General features: G+C 33.0%; 3 protein-coding genes across 8 annotated transcripts; 2 read left to right on the forward strand and 1 right to left on the reverse strand.

The window, feature by feature from the left end:
- Positions 1-3,075: 3,075 nt before the first annotated feature.
- LOC108215428 (probable polygalacturonase) lies at positions 3,076-7,652 on the reverse strand. 2 transcript variants are annotated; one of them, XM_017387929.2, is made up of 7 exons: positions 7,326-7,652; positions 7,118-7,156; positions 6,098-6,415; positions 5,374-5,494; positions 5,120-5,294; positions 4,939-5,009; positions 3,076-3,922 (listed from the first exon to the last, which is right to left on the reverse strand). In XM_017387929.2, exons 2-7 carry the CDS (start codon positions 7,133-7,135, stop codon positions 3,240-3,242), a joined length of 1,386 nt encoding a protein of 461 aa, XP_017243418.1. In that variant the 5' UTR covers positions 7,136-7,156; positions 7,326-7,652; the 3' UTR covers positions 3,076-3,239. The 2 variants fall into 2 exon arrangements, with proteins under 2 accessions (XP_017243418.1, XP_063945821.1); XM_064089751.1 differs by having other exon boundaries at positions 7,118-7,574.
- A 2,911-nt stretch (positions 7,653-10,563) lies between these two features.
- LOC108211890 (uncharacterized) lies at positions 10,564-14,765 on the forward strand. Of its 5 annotated transcripts, none has more exons than XM_064089753.1 (6): positions 10,564-10,714; positions 10,815-10,862; positions 11,056-11,113; positions 11,199-11,321; positions 11,626-11,793; positions 13,962-14,247. In XM_064089753.1, the coding sequence occupies exons 1-6, from the start codon at positions 10,632-10,634 to the stop codon at positions 14,163-14,165; spliced, it is 684 nt and encodes a 227-aa protein (XP_063945823.1). In that variant the 5' UTR covers positions 10,564-10,631; the 3' UTR covers positions 14,166-14,247. The 5 variants fall into 5 exon arrangements, with proteins under 5 accessions (XP_063945823.1, XP_063945822.1, XP_017239092.1 ...); XM_064089752.1 differs by having other exon boundaries at positions 11,196-11,321; positions 13,962-14,239; XM_017383603.2 differs by lacking the exon at positions 13,962-14,247 and adding an exon at positions 14,270-14,765 and having other exon boundaries at positions 10,565-10,714; positions 11,196-11,321.
- A 4,859-nt stretch (positions 14,766-19,624) lies between these two features.
- Positions 19,625-23,440, forward strand: LOC108215311 (L-cysteine desulfhydrase). Its single transcript, XM_017387757.2, has 2 exons — positions 19,625-21,139; positions 23,087-23,440. Exon 1 carries the CDS (start codon positions 19,745-19,747, stop codon positions 21,110-21,112), a length of 1,368 nt encoding a protein of 455 aa, XP_017243246.1. The 5' UTR covers positions 19,625-19,744; the 3' UTR covers positions 21,113-21,139; positions 23,087-23,440.
- The last annotated feature ends 104 nt before the right edge of the window (positions 23,441-23,544 follow it).

The raw sequence follows: 23,544 nt of genomic DNA on the forward strand, positions 1-23,544 counted from the left end.
TTAACTGTTGAATGGGAAAATGATCCTATAGAGCATTTTTTAAGCGTCGGATGAGTACTCGCCTAATACAGGATGTATTACAAAAAATGTTATAATCCTGACGCTAAATATTCATCCAATATATGGAAACCACTTGCCACCTAAAACGTCCACAAGCATGAGGATCCTTTTTCTTGAAATGTGCGTAAACATTCAAGCGTTATCTACTAAAAACGGAAGAACATCTGCTAAAATTTGGAAGAAAAACGGTAGGAGTCTAGTAGTATATTACAGTCAATCAGTCATCTCTTGATCAAAGTGACACGAGCATTGCTACTGCCTGCGACATTAACAAGGAAATGTAATCATCTTGTCTGACCGCTCCAGGCTGAAAACACCGGAAAATATTGCATCTCAGGGCCTCTCGCAACAGCCATTTTATCGAGAAGCGCATATATACGCCAGTTTACAGGACCTCCTGCAACAGCTAGCTATTTATTTAACAAATCACAACAGTGTTTTTCGACTTCCTAGTATGTGAGAAAGACCTTTAAGCTAGAAAGTATTAATCCTCAAGGTCTCCGCTCTCCCCTCAGCTTAAGCCAGTTTAATATATTTGATTAGACAACTTTAAGCTAGAAAGTAGTAGTGGTTGGTGTTGGTGGCTTAATTAATGTCCTTTTAAGTTTGGATGGACGCCGTTTGGCTGAGCTTGCTTAAAGTAAAGAGAAGTAGATTAAAAGTAAGAAGTTGGTTTGGACTTATAAGTTATTATAAGTGTTTGGATACCGTGACTTATAAGTTTTTAAGTGTTTGGATAACTTGACTTATAAGTTGGTATAGTTTCATACTTTTATAATATAATAATTTGATATTTACGAAATAAATTGAAAAAAGTTGATGAAAATATGAAATTAGATTAATATTTATATTATATAAAAAATGACCTTTTGTTTGCTTTGTCTCTCATTTAGTTATAAGTTTCATTTATTTATTTTCTAAGATTATATTAAAAATATAATTAAGGAATAACAGGAATAAACATGAGATAACATGAAGTAGCCAGCCGGAATGAAAAATGAACAAATGCAATAGCAAGTTAGCAACCAAAGAGGAGGGGCGGGGGGCTGAAAGAATAAGTTGTGTCCTGAAAAAAGTTAGGATGTATAGCTTTTTCTCCTGACTTCTTTTGCTGTTTCTAAGTGCTTTAAATTGTTTGCCAAACACTTGGCAAGAAAGTGGAACTGAGCTTCTGGACTTTTAAGCCCAGAAGTATCATTCCCAAACACCCACTATATTTCTACGATTTAATTTGGACTTATAAGTCATAATGTGGTACTAATGTGAAAATCCTAATTTCTTAATGACTTATTTTTAGTTTTGAAAATGACAGATTTTTTAAACATGTAAATGATCATTTTAAAAGATAATTTTTCATATTTTATTATTATATTACTTATGGGTTTTTTCACAACTACCAGAACTTATAAATTTTTTTGCAAAAATACAATCTTCCAAATAAAAAGTACGAAATAGCCAATTTCTTAAGGGTAGCGGTCCACAGCAGCCGGCTGCTGTGGACGAGTTAAATAACAATCAGTTTCTGGACCGTTAGATGCATCTCCAGCGGTCAGGATCATATTAAAATTTTAATATGTCCAGCGCTTTGGACGAGTTAAATAACAATCAGTTTCTGGACCATTGCATGCATCTCCAGCGGCCAGGATAATATTAAAATTTTAATATGTCCAGCGCTTTTTTAGCGCTGGACGGGAAATTATAGGTTCTCAGAGCGACTAAAAGAAGCAATTGTTTGCAACTGAAACTTAAAAAGCTCACTACAAATACAACTGAAACCTAGCGGAACCTAATTTGCAAATAAAATGGTAAAAGCGAACTGTATTATTGCAATTTTTCTCTTTTTTTAGATATATTTATGAATATTTCCCAATAAATAATAGTTTATCAAACAATTTCACACAAAATATTTAATTCGATCGATTAATTAAAACAACTATTTAAATCATCTAGTTAAAATAATTTATCTATTTTACTAACGATTAATCAATAATTTTATCTATTTTACTAACGATTAATCAATAACCATAAATTACGAACATCACTATGGCAGAGTTTCTTTCTTAATCGTTAATTACAAACATGACCAAAATACCTCTTAATTTCTTTCTTATTTTTTTCTTCACATGTTACTAAAAAAAAAAAGTCGTTATAATGTATCTTTTTTGTTTAGAATAATAATAATTGTCATAGAAATACATGTGCATCCAAAATGTATATTTTCATAATATTTATATTTAAGATTATTTTTATCATACTCAGATAATTGATAGACAAAAAATTGTGTTTAGATTTTAGGTTCAACTATGATTTATTTCCAGAATTGCTGAAAATACAGGTAAGCGTAAAACAAATATTTTGATTCTTATTGTATCATAATCTGACTGATACACAAATATTTTGATTGTTATTGTATCATAATCTGACTGATACAAAGGTTTTTCCGACTACTGATGCCTAAAAGTCTGCAAACTCGCATGCAATAATCATCACTAATTTTTTATTTGAGTGGGAAAACATAGTCATTAATAATTTAAATTAGCGGTATTGTGTATACACTATCTAACTGATTTGAAATTAATAATTTAAATTAGCGGTATTGTGTATACACTATCTAACTGATTTAAAAGATCTTTAGAACGACTATTATGTCTTGCTTCCGCCAACGTGTTAATACTGCTTTCATTTAATATAAACAATATAAAACAAGTTTACTCCAACATCTTAATATCGATTTAGTAAAAATGATTTCTTGAATAAGTATATAACAAATAATCATGCAGATGCATGCTTTATTTTAATTACTTCCGTATTCATTCTAAAAGTGTTGAAACATAAGCACATATTTAAATGCAGTACTTAAATGTTCTGTAACCTGATTGTTTAATTATATTTTAAAACAAATTTGCAACACCAAGTGTAATTGCAATTTTAAATAAAATGAGAGCGTGAAATAGAACTAGACAGAACAGTCTAGTGATAAAAATATATCTGGTGTGGCAAAGAAGATCCTGGTAATGAAATGAAAACATGTATCTATAAAATCACTCTGGTTATTGTCTCTGCACAAAAAAATTACATAGAAAACTTTGCAATTCGGGAAAGAACTTTTCTGAAATGGCAAGAATTGGATCAATTGCAAAACCATTTCTGAGGGAAGTGGTGGCATTTGTATACCATATTTACAAGAATTCCATCCAAGTACCTTGAGAAATACTCCGCAAGTGATTAGACAAGCGGTAACACTTTGACTCGGGGTTTATTTTCGATTTCAGCGGCTCACAAATATCTGGAGAAACCTTGTCCGAGAATCCTTCAATATTTGAGCAAGTCCATGGAGATTTTGAGCTTACATCAAGATTAATATCAGACAGACAAATTTGTTTAAATGTATCTCCTTCTATTCCCTCTAGAAGACCGGCAACTTTGATGTTCTCTCCGGTAACATTTTGAATGCTGATCTTTTCTATTATAGGAAGAGCATTTGGATCATAAGACTCATCAGGGTGCTCCCCATAGTTACCATTAAACTTAATAGCAACTTTAAGATTTGACAAGATCACCCCGGTTATCAATATATTTCTCACATAACCTCCCCGTCCACGCGACGTCTTTATTGAAATACCTCTATTAGAGTTAAAGAAATGTATATCCTCTATATGGACTTGTGACACACCTCCAGACATCTCACTTCCAATTGCAATGCCCGAGCTAGATGTAGTCTGTCCAACAAGTCGGTGGATGATAATATTCGTACTAGGATGAGCATAAGATATGCCATACTCATCCCACCCACTCTTAATGGCTATCAGATCATCCCCTGTGGTTATGTAGCAATCTTCAATGCAAACATCATCTGAAGAGTCTGAATACATTCAATTTATCAGTTAGAAGGCCAATATATGAGAATCACAGAGCTTGTTCGTCCGGAGAAATATTCTGTGAACTAGAAATATAGTTTCCTCTGTAGTCTGTCCTAAAATTTACTCCTTACTACATAACTCAAAACAACAAAGTGGTCCTTAAAAATCATGCTTATTCAAGCAGATTTGATAATATCATGCCATCAGTTTTACACAATTTATTGTTACATAAAAAGAATACGGACCCCTGACAAAAAAAAAAAGAATACTGACCAGGTTCTGGGTTATTTTGATGGGCAAAAGGTTAGCAGGCGGCACAATTCCATTATGCCGCCTGCTTCCTCTGTAGTCTGTCCTAAAATTTACTCCTTCATAACTCAAAACACCAAAGTGGTCCTTAGAAATCATGCTTATTCAAGCAGATTTGATAATATCATGCCATCAGTTTTACACAATTTATTGTTACATAAAAAGAATACGGACCCCTGAATAAAAAAAAGAATACTGACCAGGTTCTGGGTTATTTCGATGGGCAAAAGGTTAGCAGGCGGCACAATTCCATTATGTTTTCTATCAGCAGACCTTGCTGGAAACAAATCTCCGGAATCAAACTCGAAATTTTACTATGGTCGAGTAATTTAGTGCTGGACACTAGTGCATTTATCTTCATTTAAGTGAGTGGCACAGCCAAGGCAATCTGCGACTGCTATTTTTTTTCTTGGTGGCCAAGTGAGACCCCATCTATCAAACTTTTATAAGATTGAAATATTATTTTAATACGGTCCTCAAGAAAATCTTGGATAAGAGAATTTGATAAAAGTTGACCCCTTTTCTTGAACACGCAAAAATTTTCATATGTGAGTGCCTCTGTGTCTTAGGTAAATCTAATCTGTTGCACCAGAACTCCTAAAGGAATAAATATTCGCATAGTCTAAAAAGCTATGGAAGAAAATTAGTCATGGGTTACGGAAGGTATTAATATGATATCGATGAACCTTTTTTAGTAGAAAAAACTAACCTGGATCAATCCCATCTGTGTTTGGTGAATCAAGAGGAGCAATAATTGTCAGATTCTGGATAATAACCTTGCTGTTCAAACAGAAAAAAACATCCTCAGCTCTCTACACATACGCAAGACCTCAATTCGGAACTTATTGATAACAGAAGGGTAAGAATTGAATAAGGAAAATGTATATTACCTACAGTACACAGGGTGGATGTTCCAGAAAGGTGAATTAAGAAAGGTCAGATTCGAAATAATAACGTCTGTTGAGTCTATTAACTCAACCAAATGAGGCCTGGTATAGTTTAATGTTTCTGTTCGGAACCAATTCCACCAGACACTGCCTTGACCATCAATCGTGCCATTATCACCTGCATGGAAACCTCTGTTGATATTAATTTCAACAGAACTTATGAGCAAACCATTTTTCGTATGGACAGAATTATTGACCTGTTATAATAACATCTGTCAAATTGCGTCCAAAAATAAGGCTTCTATGCCTTCCGCCAGGCAATTCCCTACCACGGCCATAAGATGGTAAAGGATCGATGACTGGCCAATGATCAGATTTCTGAAAACAATGCAATATATTCCAGTTTGTGACATGTGATTACATCAAATGAAAGATTCACAAAACAATTGACACTGCCAGATCTTTTAAATGGGATATGCATGGAAAGTAATTGAAAAGGGGGAGTAGAACACACACATGATTTCTAGTACCTGTTTCAGGCCCTTATTCTACTGTACTACAAAGTAAACAGATACTTAGTTTAACTGCTAACTGCAAAATAGAGGTGCTGTTTTGTTATATATGACTGAATTAAGAGTTGCAAAAAATTGACCGTAGACAACAGACACACCAAAGGACAAACATGCAATTATAACTTAAAAAGAAACTTTTCCTGGGGGCCATCAGAAGAACTTAAGTTCAACTTGTTAGAGGTAACAAACCAGGATGAGAGAACTTCTTATAGTTACATTTAGAATTGTAGATGTGGGATCTATTAACAGTTGTAGAAGAAACGGTTAGTAAAATCCTCAAGTAGGAAAGATTCAATGAAACCTAGCTAATTGATCTGCCATTGCAAAGGAAAATGGTCTAACAGGGCTATATAAATGTTTTGACATGGAAGAGAATATAAGCTGCAATTTTATAAAGGTAGATGCTCACCGTAGATCCAAGAATCTGTGCATCTTTATCTAACCGCAAAGTTAAGTGACTGATGAGCATGAAGCTTCCTGTCAACCACCGCCCTTCTGGGACAAAAAGCTGGGCCCCACCCTTGTCAGCAAATGAATTAAGATAAAAGATTGCATTCTCAAATGCTTTAGTGTTCATTGTCACCCCATCACCAACTGCACCGAATTCGGTGATAGAGACACTGTGGGGACGAACAATCAACGAACTAGTCTCTCTACAAAGTGAGCTTCCACTGACAAGCCCAGGAGGCTCACCAAACAATAATAGTTCCAGAACTAAAGCCACCAACTGTCGGCAATACAGGAACATAAATCTTCGTTAGTGTACATTAGTGGCCACATATATCAGTGCTAGTTAGGTGCTAAGTCGATATACATTTTACTCTAATGCCAATTCAAATCTCTCAACTTAATGTGCATAACCGACACAAGATCACACTCCACTCAACTAAATACATTTCCATTATCGTTGTAGATTTTGAACTGTAATAGCGACTACATCTCCATCTCAGTGCTAAAACTTTGCACCGTAAAACTAAGGATCTAGCAATAAGCAGATTTAACCACAAATCACAATCTTCAATCCGACAAAAAACTAAATGCAGTCACTCTGACATTCTAATACTCAACTACAAGCTTTTTAGTCCAGAAGACATAAAGCAGAGACATATCACCAGAAGATGACAGTAAAAAGCTGTAAATTATAATTACAGCTTTTCTGCTAATCACATAAAAGAAATCAATAAAGTACTCAAAGTTCAGTTATCAACTCAGAAAAAGTAATTACTAGAGCACTCTCTATCAGATCCCATTGATAAAAATTGTATCTTGTTCATTAAGAATATAATTCTACAGATCTTACTTGCTCTAAACAGCTAATGACATAAGACACATGAATTAAGATCTTTGTACACAATGTGGAATCAATAACATACACAACAAGTATAAACCAATGCAAATTCAAAAAATTGGATCAAAAACAAGAACTTACAGCAAAAGATCTCTTCATTGACTTAGATCTCCAAGAACCCTTCAAGCCCAAACCACCAAAAAAACCACAAAAAACAACCAAAATGTCAATCAAACACCACAAAGACCCAAAAAGAATTGAAAGAATTCTTGGGTTTCTTGATCAAGATCAAAAAGACCAATAAAATGAAATGGGAAGTTGAAGAGAGATAAAAAGATCAAATCTTTACCAACAAAATTGAAAAAAAAAATGATTGAAGAGGACCCAAAAACAAAGCAGTAGGACCCCTCTTGTCTGAATTGCCAGCCCTTCAATGCAAATTCTGAGGAAAATGAAAAATGGGTTGCAGCAAATAGCCTCAGAAAATGAAAACAAATGTGGGTTTTGTGTATAATTGTGTGTAGACACAAGGGTGATGCAAGATCAAAGGGTGGTGAGTTCAGTCAGCTGGAACTAGTTAAACACACAGGCACACAGTGGACAAGGTGGTTTCACAAGTGCCTTCTTTTTATTGTTTTGTTGGCAACACTTTTGCTAACATCACCACTTTTTGATTAGGGATTAAACTTGAGATGATTGGGTTTTTAGGGTAAAAGTAATGGGTATTGTGCCTTGATTTATTAACCTTGAAATGAAACTGCTTTTTCCCATTTATTAATAGGCTTGTAAGGTAAAATTAATGTGTACCGTTGTCTTGATTTTACCTTGAATTATTTTATTTATTTTCTTCAAAACGTCTGATAGTTATGGGACCAGGAGCTATGAAAGAAACTTGAGGATTAATTGAGTCAAGGAAATATTTAATCAAATATGTATTTAAATATATAATTTCTTTAATTATTTTAAGAACAATAGCATAATGATAAAATTTATCAAATGATACATTTACACATTTATTATATAATTTTGTGAACATTAATTTATTTATTTGACGAAAATGTAATGTATTCTTTTAGTAGTATTTACAAATTGGTACATACAAAATTTGTAAGATTTGTTTACATTTTTACCAAAAAAAATTATCAAACTTTCATTATGACCGCAAATCACAAAATATATGAATTAAAAAAATGGTGATAGAATTGTGTTGTCGGTTGTTTCGTGTAATAAGTGAAATCTGTATCCGACCTCTCATGAATTCGTCTATAATTTTGTACAAATTTTGGTTGATGTGTGTATATTATTTATATACTACTCTATAATCTGTGTATTTAAATAATTTATTGATTTGTTATATATGTGAATTAATAATTTGTCGTAACAAATTGTTGCTAGGATATGAAACTAAATTTTTAATGAAAATATAGATAGTGACATATAAAATATTGAATATAGCATTTCTAATCAATTTGATTAAATAATCTGACAATTGTAATGTATGAACTATATATCAACCATCAAACTCTTACATGTTTTACATTAATAATAACATCAATATGTTCTTATAAAATTTTTATCAAGAAATATAATAATTACGTATATTTTTGTGTATTTGAAAGGAAAAGTTGTATTCAACCCGTTATTAATAGTGTACTACTATATTTTCGTATTCTGTGTGATAATTTTTTTGACTCAAATGCAAATTTTAGTGTCATTTTCTCCTATGTACCAAATCAATTACAAAAAATTTAACGTTATATAAAACCAGGTGTATCTTTTTTTATTTATTAATAATAAAGCACGTATAATCAACCTTTTCCTGCGGTTTAAAAATCAGTAATTTACTAAAAAAATTAATTAATTATTATATAACATTTTATCAATTAAAAAATTCCCAGCCTATAAAAAGAATCCGACTTTGATCGGTGAAATGGTTTCCATAACCATGCGTGCTTTTCCTCCATATTTCCACCTAGTCTAAGTGTGAACTCCTATAACACTTTTTTGGAGGAGCAGCATGTCATATGCTACCGTTATTACTCGCTTTTATGGTTGATTTTATTTATCACACGGTGTAGTGCTGCTATTGATGGTAATGAGATTGAAACAAAAATGTTTGACAAGGACCAGATACACCTCCCAATCTAGCATGCTCTCCACTGCAAAGGTTTCCAATGCTAGAATCCTATGTTTCTTCTCAATGTCTTGTTCCTGTTTGTTAGACTGACTTTAATGCAACCACCGTACATTTTTTTTTAGATTTTTGACTTCATATTTGTTCCAAGAATTATCCGCTCTAAAATCACTAAAATTTTGGAGATTTATATTAAAATTATAAATCTTAAATTTATGAGTAAAGTTGCATTTTGTGTAATCGCACGTTACTCAAGACACCACTTGTAATATTATAATTTAAAATCGAGTACTTGCAATATCAATTTTTGTATCTCATTATGTTTTGTTGTATTTCGTTAATTTGGGTTAACTCCGCTAAATATTTAGAGAGTATGTGTACTCGCACTTTACTTAAAGTTCATTTTGTGTATTCGTACTTTACTGTAAATTTTCAATTAAAGTATTGCAAGTGATGTTTTTAGTAAAGTGCGAGTACACAAAATTCACTTTACTCCTTAAATTATTAACCGAGTTAACCCAAATTAATGGAATACAATAAAGTGTAATGAAATACAGAGATTGATATTGCAAGTGTTCGATTCTAAATTACAGTATTACAAAATGATGTCTTAAGTAAAGTAGGAGTACACAAAATGCACTTTACTCTAAATTTATCTATACATTATAAATATATTGGATCCAAATATTTTTGTTTGGAATATTAATATATTATTACTCATGCTTGTTAAAACATAGTAAAATAAAAAGATAGTAATAAATATATTTAGTTCACACTTATAGTATAATTTTTTTTATTATCATATTCTCTTAATATATAATTTTCCATTGATATTTTCAACTATGTAAGTAGATATAAATTAATGAATACAATTAAAAATTAATTTCTATTTTCCGATTCAAACCAACACAGATATTTTGTGACCGTTATTTCATAAAGAACAACACAGATATTTTTCATCTCACATGGATGTAAAGAGCTCGTTGGCTGAGTCAGATTTTAAGGCATTATTGACTATGAACTGAAAGTTATATTTTGTTTAATAAGTTAGAAATTAACTTAAAATTAAAAATAAGTCAAAAATTGATTTAAAACTAAAAGTTAGTTTGAGTTATTTTTCAATGAATTAATATTTTTAATTTCTTTTTGATAAAATTAAGACAAAAAATTATTTATAGATTGTTTTTATCTTATTATTATATTTCTAATGATTCATGAATCTTCAATAAGTTAAAATTACCGAGCATAGGCTCAGCCAAATGCGTTCTTTGTTGTGCAGACTGCAGAGGTATCTTGTGTGACCATCAGGGACTGAGTATCAGACCATGAAAAGCACCGGTGACTCTAACCATGAAAAACACAAAATATAAACTGGGCCGGGCCAAGATTTTGAATGACCCTTTTATCTATTGGGTCAATATAGTTCACAGGGCCTGTAAGGAATAACAGGGTTTATAACAGGGTTTTAGAAGTCTAATTCAGTAGCTATCAAAATCAAAAATTTAAAATTGCTGAAAAAGAATGGGAAGAAAAAATAAAAAAGCAGCAAAACCCCAGAAAGAATCATCCCACCCTGTCACTAATCATCATTCAAAACAAGTGATGTAAGTATAACTGTATCTCTTTGTGTTTGTTTACATGGTTTCTTGATTAATGGGTTGCCAAGAAATATGATATATTGTGTGTTTGTATGATTGTTATCAGTTGCTTTGAAGGTGAAAATCTTGTTCAGCTGCTTAAATCAATTCAGAGGTAACTTTATGCCAACCCTTTTGATTTTTGTTTTATTTAGTGATAAAAATTGAGGCTTTTGGTTACTTAATGATTTTTGTGATCAAAAATTGATTCTTTTGTTTTTTTAGTGATTTTTTTTTTGGTGATAAATAATGAGTGTTTTGGGATCAAATTTGAGTCTTGGATTGATTTGATGGTTGAATGTGAACAGGGAGATAGAGTCAGCAAGAAATTTAGATGGTGGTTTGCCTGATAAGATATGGGTCAAGGTTATCTCCGTGTATATGTTTCTATTACTTATTTTGTTTTGGCACGTATCTGAGGCGAAATTGATTTTATTTTGGATGACAGCAGCAGTTTTCGATCGGGGTCAATGATGTAACCAGGGTTCTTGAGAGGATGCCTCCTGTGTGCTCAACTGCTGGCAGCTCTAATCCAGTGACTGGAAGTGGCAACATTAAAGACACTCGACTGCAGGTTATTCCTTTGCCTGATTTTGGTTGTTGGTGGGCTTATATTTCAATTGGAAATTTTGTTCTACTGTAATCTGAATGCACATGATTCATATTTTTATGCTTAAGATAATAAAATGTGTTAGAAAAATGCTTTCGTACCCTTTTTTTTTGTGTGTGATTTTGGTCCTTTCGTTCGTGTATTTCTTCTCTAAAATAATGCATTATGTGATTAATCCCACACGGTGACATCATGATGTTATTCTTTTTTAATTGTCTGAGACTTTGAGATTCCTAATATTGTAAGGTTTTCAATCCATAAAATGCAGGCAATACTATTGGCTTCAGATTGCTACCCACAAATGCTGACAAAGCATTTGCCAAGCTTAGCCTCTTTAAAGAATGTACCCCTGATCTATGTGAAGGATAAGAGGCGAGGTTCTTTAAGATTGGGTGATTTGGTCCAGTTAAAAACTGCCATTGCTTTAGGAATTAAGGTGACTACCAAACTTTTGAATTATTTCAGCTACACTTGAGCTCATGCGTGGTTCATAAAATTTTCACATGGAATCTAAACTATACCCAAAGCCTGATTAATTTCACTTTTTTTTTTTGGGGGGGGGGGGGGGGATAGCATTCCTAAAATTAATTTATTTTATGTATGTTATATATAGATTTTTAAGTTTTTTAACACTGAATTATTTGAAAGCTATATAATAATTGGACAAGTTCTGAAAATGGGAGGGAGCACATAGGGCCACGAGCAAGTATCCATGCAACTACCTAAACCAAGACTGGCAATAACTTACAATTGAATTTGAAGCCTTAAGGGTCCCTGAAAGTATAACCAATCTAGTCCTATGCTTTTGCTTATAATATGATCAACCAGGGATCATAATCTGCAATGCACATAAAGTTCCAAATCTTAAGAAGGTGTGTCAGTAATTTACCCTATAAGCTTGTATTCTTGCTTTTTGACATCACAGTCATCATCTTTTTGAGAGAAGATTCTTCAATTAAATTCGCGTCGTGATTCCGTGCAACTGACCAGAGCATTGGATTGCTAAGATACATGGGAATATCTTAAACTTGTAGCCATCATTAGGTGACTGAAGAAACACTTCCAGAACTAATTTTCTTACCAAGGAACAATATGACTGAGCAAATAATCATTTCGCCTTTTATGTTTAGAACAGAGCCTAGTAATTTTGCTACTACATGGGGCCTTTTGGCTTAGCTTAAAAGAAGTACTTATTGCTTAAGAGTGATCACATACATTTTTGTAAAGTCAAATTTCAAAAAAAAAAGTCACTGTAAGAAGTTAAGATTTTTAAATTCTCAGATTCTGGCTTGTAAGTTATAAGTTGGCTTATAACTTCTTTACACAAACTGTACGAATAAGCTGATTCTGCCTTAAAAGTCAGAAGCTGACAAAAGAAGTGTTAGCCAAACAGTTAAGTTTCTCAGGTCTGGTTGAAGCTGATTCAAGTTCTACACATGGGTTTTATAGATAAGAACCATTAAGCCAGAACTGTTGGCTCCAATGTAAGCTCCTAATGTTTAGATATGTATGCAACCATATTACACGAGGAGTTTATCAATGAATGTCACTCTTGTTTTAAAGATTTGTAAATACTAAATAGAGATCCAGCAATATAAAGAACATAAAACAATAGAAGTGTTGTTGAGGCTCTGATATTGGAATAGTGCATAGTGCAGGTGAATAGTGGTAAAACTGATCAAAGGGCTAGAGATTTATGCCTCAGAATTAGGGATCGCTATATTTTTATAGCTAAGCTGAATACAAGAGTTAGAGTACTCTAATATGTTCTTGCATGACAGAAATTAAAAGTCTAAACCTCTTATTATCTCTTACAAAAAGAAGAGGATAAACTCTAGGGTAGAAGAATGACAAGGGTTATGCTTAAGTAATTACCCAAGTGCAATTTAATATAATGTCAGTTTAGGTAATTGGCAAGGATTGTAGTTATGGACTGGTAAGTGTTAATGAGGGAGAAATATAAACACATTAAGTGTTAAGGATTGGAGTTATTATAGTTTAATATGTAAGCAACTGTCACAAACTACTTAATAAATTCAGTACAAGGGACATGGCTTCAAAAGATATATCAGAAAAGAGCGAGGGGGAGATCGTACATTGTAATATGTGTTACTAACCAAGCTAGATTAATAGTTAGCAGAAAGGAGGGCTAAGACATTGTTCATGACATCATAATATATGTTAAGATCCACAGTAGGGTTCCTAAGGTCCACCCCCAGTCTGATATATGTAAATAATTTTTTTTTTATATTATATATACTATTTTAGATTTTTTAACACTGAATTATTTGAAAGCTAATTAGAATTAAACAAGTTGTGGAAATTGGAGGGAGAACAATGCATTTGAAACGAAATAAGACAGAAATGCACAAAATAATGAAAAACTATTTTATTTTTTTTTGGGATTCAAATCTAAAACTCCATAATACTGTGTGAAGAACTTGCATTTCTTTACTGATTGTTTGGATTCATAATTTTCCTTTTCCTATAATATGGTGACTTGCATAAGTTATATCAGAGTGAATTAATTTGAAATACTAGGTCGTTGATTATGTATGAAGCAACCTGTATTTCGACAATACTATGCAAACTATATGTATGCAGATCGAGCAATTGTGTGACCTCGGAGCTAGATGGTGGTTATATAGAATTGTAGACATTGAAGGTAGTTATATATATACTTCAGCAGTATTGCGTTCTTTCTATCAATTATTTGTTTTCAGCTACATATCAAATATTAAACGACCTTTATATAAACTTGATGATTATAGGTATATGTACTTCCAAAAAAAAAAGGTGATTATGTAGTAATGTTTTTTTCTGTGTGGTCTTGGATGCTTGCTCAATCGTTAAATATAGATGTCTTAGTGAAAATGCATTTGTTAACAGCTGATTTCTTGCATGTCATTTAGGATAGAGGAAATGGCATTAATCATCTTATCGGAAATATTTTAAATGATCAAGAGTTATGTGGTCTAGATGCCCGAGACGACCTTAAAGCATCCAATATCGATATGCTTGCTACAACCGAGATAGTACCGCCCGTGACGCTATAAAAGGCTCCATTGAGGACCCAATAATTACACAAACAAGCTCCTGGATGCAAATCTAAGCTCAGTCATGCACATGCACATGCATATCCCATTTCCTGGTTAAAAATCTGCCATTTAGAAGATTAATTCCTCCAGAGGCTTCGACCAAGTTGTATTCAGGTTATTTGCTTAACAAAGGCAACCTTTTAGGTTTAAATCTGTTGTTGATTTTATGTTTCTTTAATTGTAAGTGTAATGTGTTCTGCATTAGTATGTTGGAAATGTAATGTTATTATCTTCTGTAGTTTTACGCCCTGCTCTGAGTTGTAAACAGGGACGAAAATAAGTGAAGAGGAAGTAAAGTCCTATTTGTGCTCGTGAGATTTTTAAAATGACCAAAGCAAGTGAAAATAGATGCAATTGTAACATAGTGTTACTCCAAAATTTCACTCCAAGAGTGGGTTGAGAGTGAAATTTCGTTTACTTTCACTTGCATTCACTTACTTTCTCTCCTAAAAAAATTCCGGAGCAGAGCCTTACTCTTTGTTCAAAATGAAATTATCTTTACGTTTTGGTTGTTTTGGTTATATTTTGGGATAAAGTAGTAGGCAAAACTTTATATTTATATATGAAAAAAACCTGTAATCGTTTTTTAAAGATTCATCTTTTTTCAAGTAAATAAGGAAATTTATTTCAACAAACATATTATAAAAGATGCGTTGCGATTAAAGAACAATAATACTTAAAACAAATGAATCAAGTGTTCGGTGACTGGTACTTACCCGTTAGTAAGTATTGTCAAGTAGAATGTGATTTCAAATATATCTTTCGAAGATTGAAATATGAGTTTCCATACGATTCGAAGATCGAAAAATGAGTTTTCATACGAGGAAGATCAACAATTGAAGAATGAAGAAATTATTAATGAATGTTAAAAGCAGGTCAAATATTAATGTTTGTCTTCATTTGTATAAATAATTTATAAATCAATTTTTATTTGTCTGAATAATTTATAAGTTGATTTTTGATTTATAAGTCTAAGCGAAAATTCTAATTTTTAAGTGACATGTTTTCTTTTTTCAAATTTGATTTTCAGAAATATAAAGGACCACTTTAGAAGATAATTTATAATATCTTATCATTAGAGCATTTCCGATTATGAAGAACGAGCTAAAGATTGAGTTAACATATTTAAAAAAAAAAAAAGCCAATCTCTTGAAAAAACAAACTCCAACCACACTCATACTTTATCTATAATTATAGCCAACTGCTTATGGATGACTATATTTGTCGAACCCCTACATGTCTGCAAAAAATCTGTAGGAAGATTATACATCAGTTATCACTATATTAAACTCATATATTCTATTTATAACAATCTAGATATTTTTTGACAAATGCAAGAAAATTTCATTAACTTGAATATAATACAGTCGGGACAAACCTCCAACTGTCGATACAACCAGGTGGTAAAACAAATAGCATGCTAAAAACAATTAGATGATTTGTTTCCTGATCGTTTAACAGATAGAATTCAAAAATTCTTGAAGCTAAGAACGAAATCAAAGACATCCCAAGCGATCCAAATTGCACCAAAATCTTTGGAAACAGTAACATCGCAATTGACCATATCACATAAAAACTATTGATAGCCCAATGTTCAGAAACACCAATCGCATAAATCGAGATTGGAGAAGTGGTACCCCAGCTATCTACATGCCGGATACCAGCTATAGACTTGCCGAAGGCACCCCAGCTATCTACATGCCGGATACCAGCTATAGACATGCCGAAAGTGTAAACCCGTGAATGATGAACAATATTTGATTGTGAAAGGTGAGCTCTTGCAATAATCACCACCGTCCCAGATTCGATACAGTTTTTGTAGATCACTAAAAATATCAATAAACTCGTTTTCAACAGATCCAACACGAAATAAACCGAATCATGACTAAACAAAGACATAACAAACACTCCAAAAGGAGAGACACAACCACACACTCCAAGAGGAGAGACACACGAACACCCAAAAGATTGGGTTTTACTGAAAAGAAATTAACAAGTGTAAAGATAGATAATGAAGGGGTTGGGGCTTTCCACTGGAGAAAACCAGTGGAAGCCCCTCGATTTACGTGAAAAAAGACAAACCCTAGTGGAGGAAGAAGAGAGGAGAGGCTGCTGGGAGAGATCCGTAAGTTTAAAAATACAATCTAGATATTAATAACATACTAATTTTAAATTATAATCAACCAACATAATCAACACCATCGAAACACGGTCTTAGAAGTTTAACAAATTTTACATAATGTCTTACGGTTTTAATTTAGCCAATGATTATAACTAACGCCATTGAATGGATTTTGTCTTCTACTATTTTTCATTGTAACACAAACAATGGAGGTTGAAGAAGATAAGCAAGGGTCCAGTTGACAAAGACCTCAAACGCTGGACCTAAATCTTGTTTGGCTGTCTTATCGGTCTTATGAGTCTCCAATAGATCGCAGTTTTTTGTTTATTTTTACTTTTTATATTTTCTACAATAGAATATAAATTCTACGTTATAGAAACAGAAATGTCAATTTGTTTATATTTAACATCTGCATCAACTACTTCTCACCTCACCTCTCACTTCTCACCTCAGCTCTCCTCTCTCAACACTCACCTCTCCGGCCCTACAAACTCTCGAAGAACCCGAATTAATCAAACCCATCCTCCCGCTTTTTTTTGGTATTTTTTGCACATTGATTTTTTAACTTTTACGCCTTTACATCAAACAAATCACTTTGTTATGATTCGATATGATTCGATTATGTATGAAGGTAAAATTAAAACAATATTCGCAAGTTCTGCCGCGTGATTCTGATTTTTTCGGGTTTGATCTCGATCTGCTTTCATGCCCTTCAATTAGCTCCGGTTCTGTGGAGGGTTGCCCTTCAATTAGATCCGATCGTGCATCACGATAATGGAACGGGAAGAGGAGTGCTGGTGATTCTTTCCCAACAAATATGATACACATGTAATCTAATCGTCGTGTTAGAGCTCATCTACGGATCTACATGTCAAGATTTCGACATTCAAAAGCAAAGGTGTACTTTTTCCGATTCTCAATTTACATGTTTATGTGACTATTTGTTTTCTTAGTATATTCAATACTTTATGTTTTTGAAAGTTTTGATGTGAAATTCGGATTTTCTCTTTAAGTTTGTATTTGTGCGCGATTATCAATTGTTGTACGTGTTGTTTATGTCATAATTTTATCTTTTTTGATTTATCTGGTAGATGAGAATGTCGGTGAAGTGTAGTCAAACTTATGATGTATATTAGGTGGTTAATATGTTTGTTTTCATATCAATTTTTTGAGTCACAAGTTTTATTTGCAATTGTGTTTTATGATCTTCAAAGTTAGAATTTGTTCATCCTTGCTGTTATTGACTTGATGATATATGGTGATGGTTGGTGATGATAAGATGGTAGTATCAATTAGCGTGATTTTGAAAATATTTTCATTAATTTTATTGCATGATTAAAGGCTTTGCTTTGTAAAATTAGTAAGGTTTTTGGCCTCTTTTATTAAATTAAATTGGCTTTAATAGTAGTTATTGCAGTTTAAATTTTAGTTTTTAAATGGTAAGTTGACTCACTTGATTGGTGTTAATCTTTGAATTTTATTTTTTCTTGAATAATTGCTTGTATATATATGCTCTAAATGCTTTAATTCTCATTGATTGGAGTTTAATGCATTATGTTAACTGGTGTATATTGACTTGCAGTCTTGATTTGGCTTTTATTTGTACCATTTATGGGTGGCCATGATTGATGGCGTATATTCTTGGCCTAATAAACGGCAATTCAGTGCCATTTTGTTGGCTTGTTTATTACATTTTATTTAATTTGTTACTTAAAATTTTAAATATTTTTTGAAGATTGCAATTTTATATATTAATACTTTTATCATTAATTATTCTTAGTAATTATTTATCTTGTGATATATCTAGCCAAAGGGTCCCCCTTTGGTTAGATATATTTTTTCTGTTTTTTTTATATTATCTTTTTTTGTCAAATTATTTTTATATTTATCACTTCATTCACTTTTACCATCTTTTGATTTGATAAATTATATTGATTTTATTTATTAAATTTATTATATTTTCTTATTATTAATGAATTGTATTTGTTTCAGGTAGCGTGGTCTTACAAGTTGGGACATTTCTTTTCGGACATTAAGGTCTTATTGTCTAAACTTCCGGAGACATTTTCATGTCTTTTGGTTAGATGATAAGTTTTTTTGAATGAAAGAAACTCCTCGGAGTATTGGCGTTTCATCGATACGAGCAAGTGTATTTTCTGTCAAAAAAAAAAAAAAAAAAAACTAACGCCATTGAAGATGCTATTATATTAACAATTTTAATTTTATAATTTGTAAATAACTTCATAATAAGCATTAACACTTCTTCTAAGTCAGGTCTGATTAAGTCAATAAATTAATTTTACATCAATAAATAATGTAATTTTGTTAAAATTACTTTATCTTGAATCTTCGTTATGAGATCATATCAATTTGACAATAAAATCTATAAAGATGCGTAGTCACTACTATCTAATCATTATCAAGAGAAGAAATATTTTATATCGATAAATAACATAATATTATCAAAATTACTTTATCTTTGATCTTCATTATAGAATCATGTTAATTTAAAGCTATTGTAAAAAACAATCTTCCCAACAAAATGAAACTAAATATTATAACAATAAAATTTATATAGATGCCTTGTAGTTATTACTTGTTAATATTTAATTATTGTTAAGCATCTAGAAGAATTTATTTTACATCAATAAATAACTTATATTGCCAAGATTACTTTATCTTGAATCATATTATAGAATCATGTCAATTTGGAATTATATGTAAAAACAGGCCTTCGTAACAACATGGAACTAAAAATTTCAACAATAATAAAATTTATATAAAGCGTTGCGGTTATTATTATCTAATCATTGTTAAGTATTTTAAGATAAATAACGTATATTGCCAAGATTACTTTATCCTGAATCATATTATAAAAACATGTCAATTTGGAATTATTTGTAAAAACAGGTCTTCCTAACAACATGGAACTAAAAATTTCAACAATAGTAAAATTTATATAAAGCGTTGGGGTTATTATTATCTAATCATTGTTAAGTATTTTAAGATAATAAGATAAACTATTAATTTGTTTTGATGCCTAATATTAAATTCAAATTTAAAACAAGATACATTCATTTACGACTCTGCTACCTCCCCAAATCAATATATACTTACACCTATACACACAACATTTGAAACCCTAATTTTCACTCCGAGCTTCATCAATGGCGGACGATGAAATCGCCGATGTAATTGTGACCAACGGCGGCTCCAATCACAACAATCACGCCTCAAAGAAGCAAAAGATTCAGTCTTTAATCACAAGCTCCGAGATCCGATCCGAATTCGCGCACCACGACCCGGGAACGGCTCGAATCAACAACGGCAGCTTCGGGAGCTGCCCCGGCTCGATTATCGAAGCTCAGAGAAGGTATCAACTTGAATTTCTTAAGCAGCCTGATAGATTTTTTTATACTGAGCTGCAACCTCGTGTTCTTCGGTCTCGTAAAATGATTAAAGAATTGATTAATGCTGATGATGTTTCCGAAGTTTCGATAGTTGATAATGTGACTACTGCTGTTGCGATTGTGTTGAGGCATGTGAGTTGGGAGTTTTGTGAGGGGAGGTTTGAGAAAGGGGATGTGGTTGTGATTCTTGATTGTGCTTTCGACGCGGTGAAGAAGTCGATTGAGGCATATGTGAAGAGGGCGGGCGGGGAGGTGGTGGTGGTGGAGATGAAGTTCCCGGTGGTTAGTGGGGAGGAGATTGTGGAGAGGTTTAGGAAGGGGATTAGGATGGGGAAAGAAGGGGGGAGGAGGATTAGGTTAGCGATAATCGATCATGTGACGTCAATGCCGTGTGTGGTTGTGCCGGTTAAGGAGATGGTTAGGGTTTGTAGGGAGGAGGGGGTTGAGTACGTTTTTGTGGATGCAGCTCATGCGATTGGGAGTGTGGAGGTTGATGTGAGGGATATTGGGGCGGATTTTTATGTTAGTAATTTGCATAAGTGGTTGTTTTGTCCGCCGTCGGTTGCGTTGTTTTATTGTAGGAAGTCGAGGGTGTCGGATGGTTTGCATCATCCAGTCGTGAGTAGTGAGTATGGGAATGGGTTGGCGATTGAGAGTTCGTGGATTGGGACGAGGGATTATAGTTCGCAGTTAGTTGTTCCGGAGGTTTTGGAGTTTGTTAATAGATTTGAGGGTGGGATTGATGGGATCAGGAAGAGGAATCATGACGCAGTTGTGGAAATGGCAGGGATGTTGGCAGAGGCTTGGGGGACTAGTCTTGGGTGTCCAGCGGATATGTGTCCAAGTATGGCGATGGTTGGTGTGCCTTCGATTTTGGGGATTTTAAGTGATAATCATGCTCAGAAGTTGAGGGCTCATTTAAGGAATGAGTTTGGTGTGGAAGTTCCATTGTATTATCATAGACTGAAAGATGGCGAGGTTGGAGTTAGGGATAGGAATGGACTAATTACAACTTACGCAAGGATTTCTCATCAAGTATACAACACAGTTGATGATTATTTGAAATTCCGTGATGCTGTTAATCAGCTTGTGCAGAACAAATTTACTTGCGAGATGTTGTCCTAAGTAGAGATGAGAGTTGGATGGTTAAAGGTATGTATTGTTCTTACTCCTTTTTGTACTTGTAATTCACACTGGCGTAATTTTTGGAGGTCACTTATAATAAGAGTTGCATCTTACTCATGTTTATTTTTGAATGAAATTTATGACACCTAACGTGCCTCTGCCTATACTTTTTTACCCTCATGTAATTTGTTTATGACCTGACCTCATTTATCATTCTTGTAGTTAGGGTTTTGGTTTCATTCCCCCTTTTTTGTGTAAAAACTAGAAATACACCCAAATGCTTTTTATGCTACAAAGTTGGCAGCAGTTGCAGAGGCCTCGAAAAGGTTTTTCTAAACTGGACAGGTTACACAGGAGTGTAAAGTTCTTTTCTTTTCATGTAAGGGTCATAACATATATAAGTTATAATATATTTCATAAGGGTTTCTGTTTGGAATGATATGTTCTTGCATGAAAGGCTTCAGTTAGTTCTTGAGTTTCTTGTGAAGTGGTTTCAGTTAGTCATATCTTTTTATTTCTAGAATCTGACCTCAAAATTGGCTGTTACTGATACGCAGAATTAGTACTATAGACTTGCACTTGTATGTCAAGTGGTTTCGGTTAATCATATCCTTTTGTTTCTAGAATCTGACCTCAAAATTGGCTGTTACTGATATGTAGAATTAGTACTTAACTTGCACTTGTATGTGGAAGTGCATAATTATACAGGAAGCCCCAGAATTAGTAATATGAAACTCGTAGCCCTTACTTCTTAGGAATGCCCAGGATCAGTATTCTGAAACTCTCTCAGTCATAGGTTCAAATTTATTCAGAAAATGATATAAATGAACTATGTCCTGTCAGAAAATAATTCACCCAGTTTCAGACGGGAGGTCCCAGGTAGTTTCATACTTCAGTGCATTCATAATAAATGGTTCTTTGTTAGGCGCTATGCCATTCACCCTGTTCTACATCACTTGCTTGGGTCATAGATGAAGCTCACTCTGAGACAGTATAAATATGTCGTTATGCTGTAAAATGTACTCATTTCACTTTTGTTTCCATTTGATTTATGCCATAACTATTTCCCACTAAATGGCAAATGCATATGAGGTTTTTTGCATTTATGATATCAAATAATAGCACAAAGTTAAAAACATTCAGATTTTTTTCATGACCATCTGTTCTTCCATTATGTATATAGATGGCTCAACAATAAATAGATATGCCTATGCAGATTCTCCTCTTTTTATTGCTTTTACTTAAATTACAATATAACATGTCCCACACCGTATAAGAATGAAGCTTTTATTGCATTTCTTATTCTAAATCAGGACCAAAGCACAGGTAAAAGCACCAAATTTAAAATAGAGAGCTCTATAATATATAAAAACCTACAGAAATTGTTGTGGTGAGGTGGATGTCATCAAATTTTGTGCAAGCATAGCAAACAATGATCTTGGTTTATACCTAAAGATGATGTATATTATACTTGATGGTAGCTATCTGATATCACATCATTTTCACAGTTTAAAGTGTGTTTACAGTGTGCTTGCTGCTAAATGATCTAAATTTAATCTGCGCTATGCTTTAAAGTGAATTCCAGATATTGCATCTGTATTCCATTGTTCTTGTTTTCCCAAAACATGAACTATGAAACACGAATAATTTTGTATCACTCTCCATTAACCATCAGGGCTAGTTATACTAATATTAGTCCGTGTAATCCCCTTTATAACCATGTAACTGACGAATCTGTTGCTACTTGAGTTGCATATGGATAATAATCATAATAGTCATATGCAGCCAAGACCTTGTTTAATTTTTTAAACAATATCCAAAATGAAACCCATAAAACACACATATCAATAACTTTCTATATATTTAAGCAACAATTTCACTCTGTGCATCTAATTGGAGACATTCAAAGATTTCATCCTAGCAAATAAGGTCTGCTTCTATACTTCTGCACTAATTTCTTTAATTTCTGAACAGAACCTGGAGACATCATCGGGCAGCCAAAGTGGCAGTGGAGTTGGTTGTATGGACTAGTTGACTCGAAAAATTACATTAGATGTCTGACAATAAGGAAACAACCTGCATCACTATTCTGTAACTTCTAGCTGCAATAAAGCACGGGGGATTGTTGCTCCATTCTTTGTTCTCCTGGCATTGTATACCAGATGTAGTATTTAATGTATACGTTAACATTAATCCATAGGATAATGTTGGTTTCTATTCTATGTGCCCGGCAGCCTGGGCTATAGTTGCCTGTGGTTGGTTTCTTGTACGATTCTGTAAATTTTTTGCATCTACGTTATGCTTAATCAACTTCTTAGTTTTCTCGCCTTTTCCCAGATCTTCCCAACTATTGTTTTGCTTCCCTTCTCAAATAATTATTTCCCCCTTGTGCCCTAAAATTTGGTTCAGCTTGAAGAAAGTTTCTAAACATA

This window comes from Daucus carota, chromosome 3 (assembly GCF_001625215.2).
Source record: "Daucus carota subsp. sativus chromosome 3, DH1 v3.0, whole genome shotgun sequence".
NCBI classification, from domain to species: domain Eukaryota; kingdom Viridiplantae; phylum Streptophyta; class Magnoliopsida; order Apiales; family Apiaceae; genus Daucus; species Daucus carota.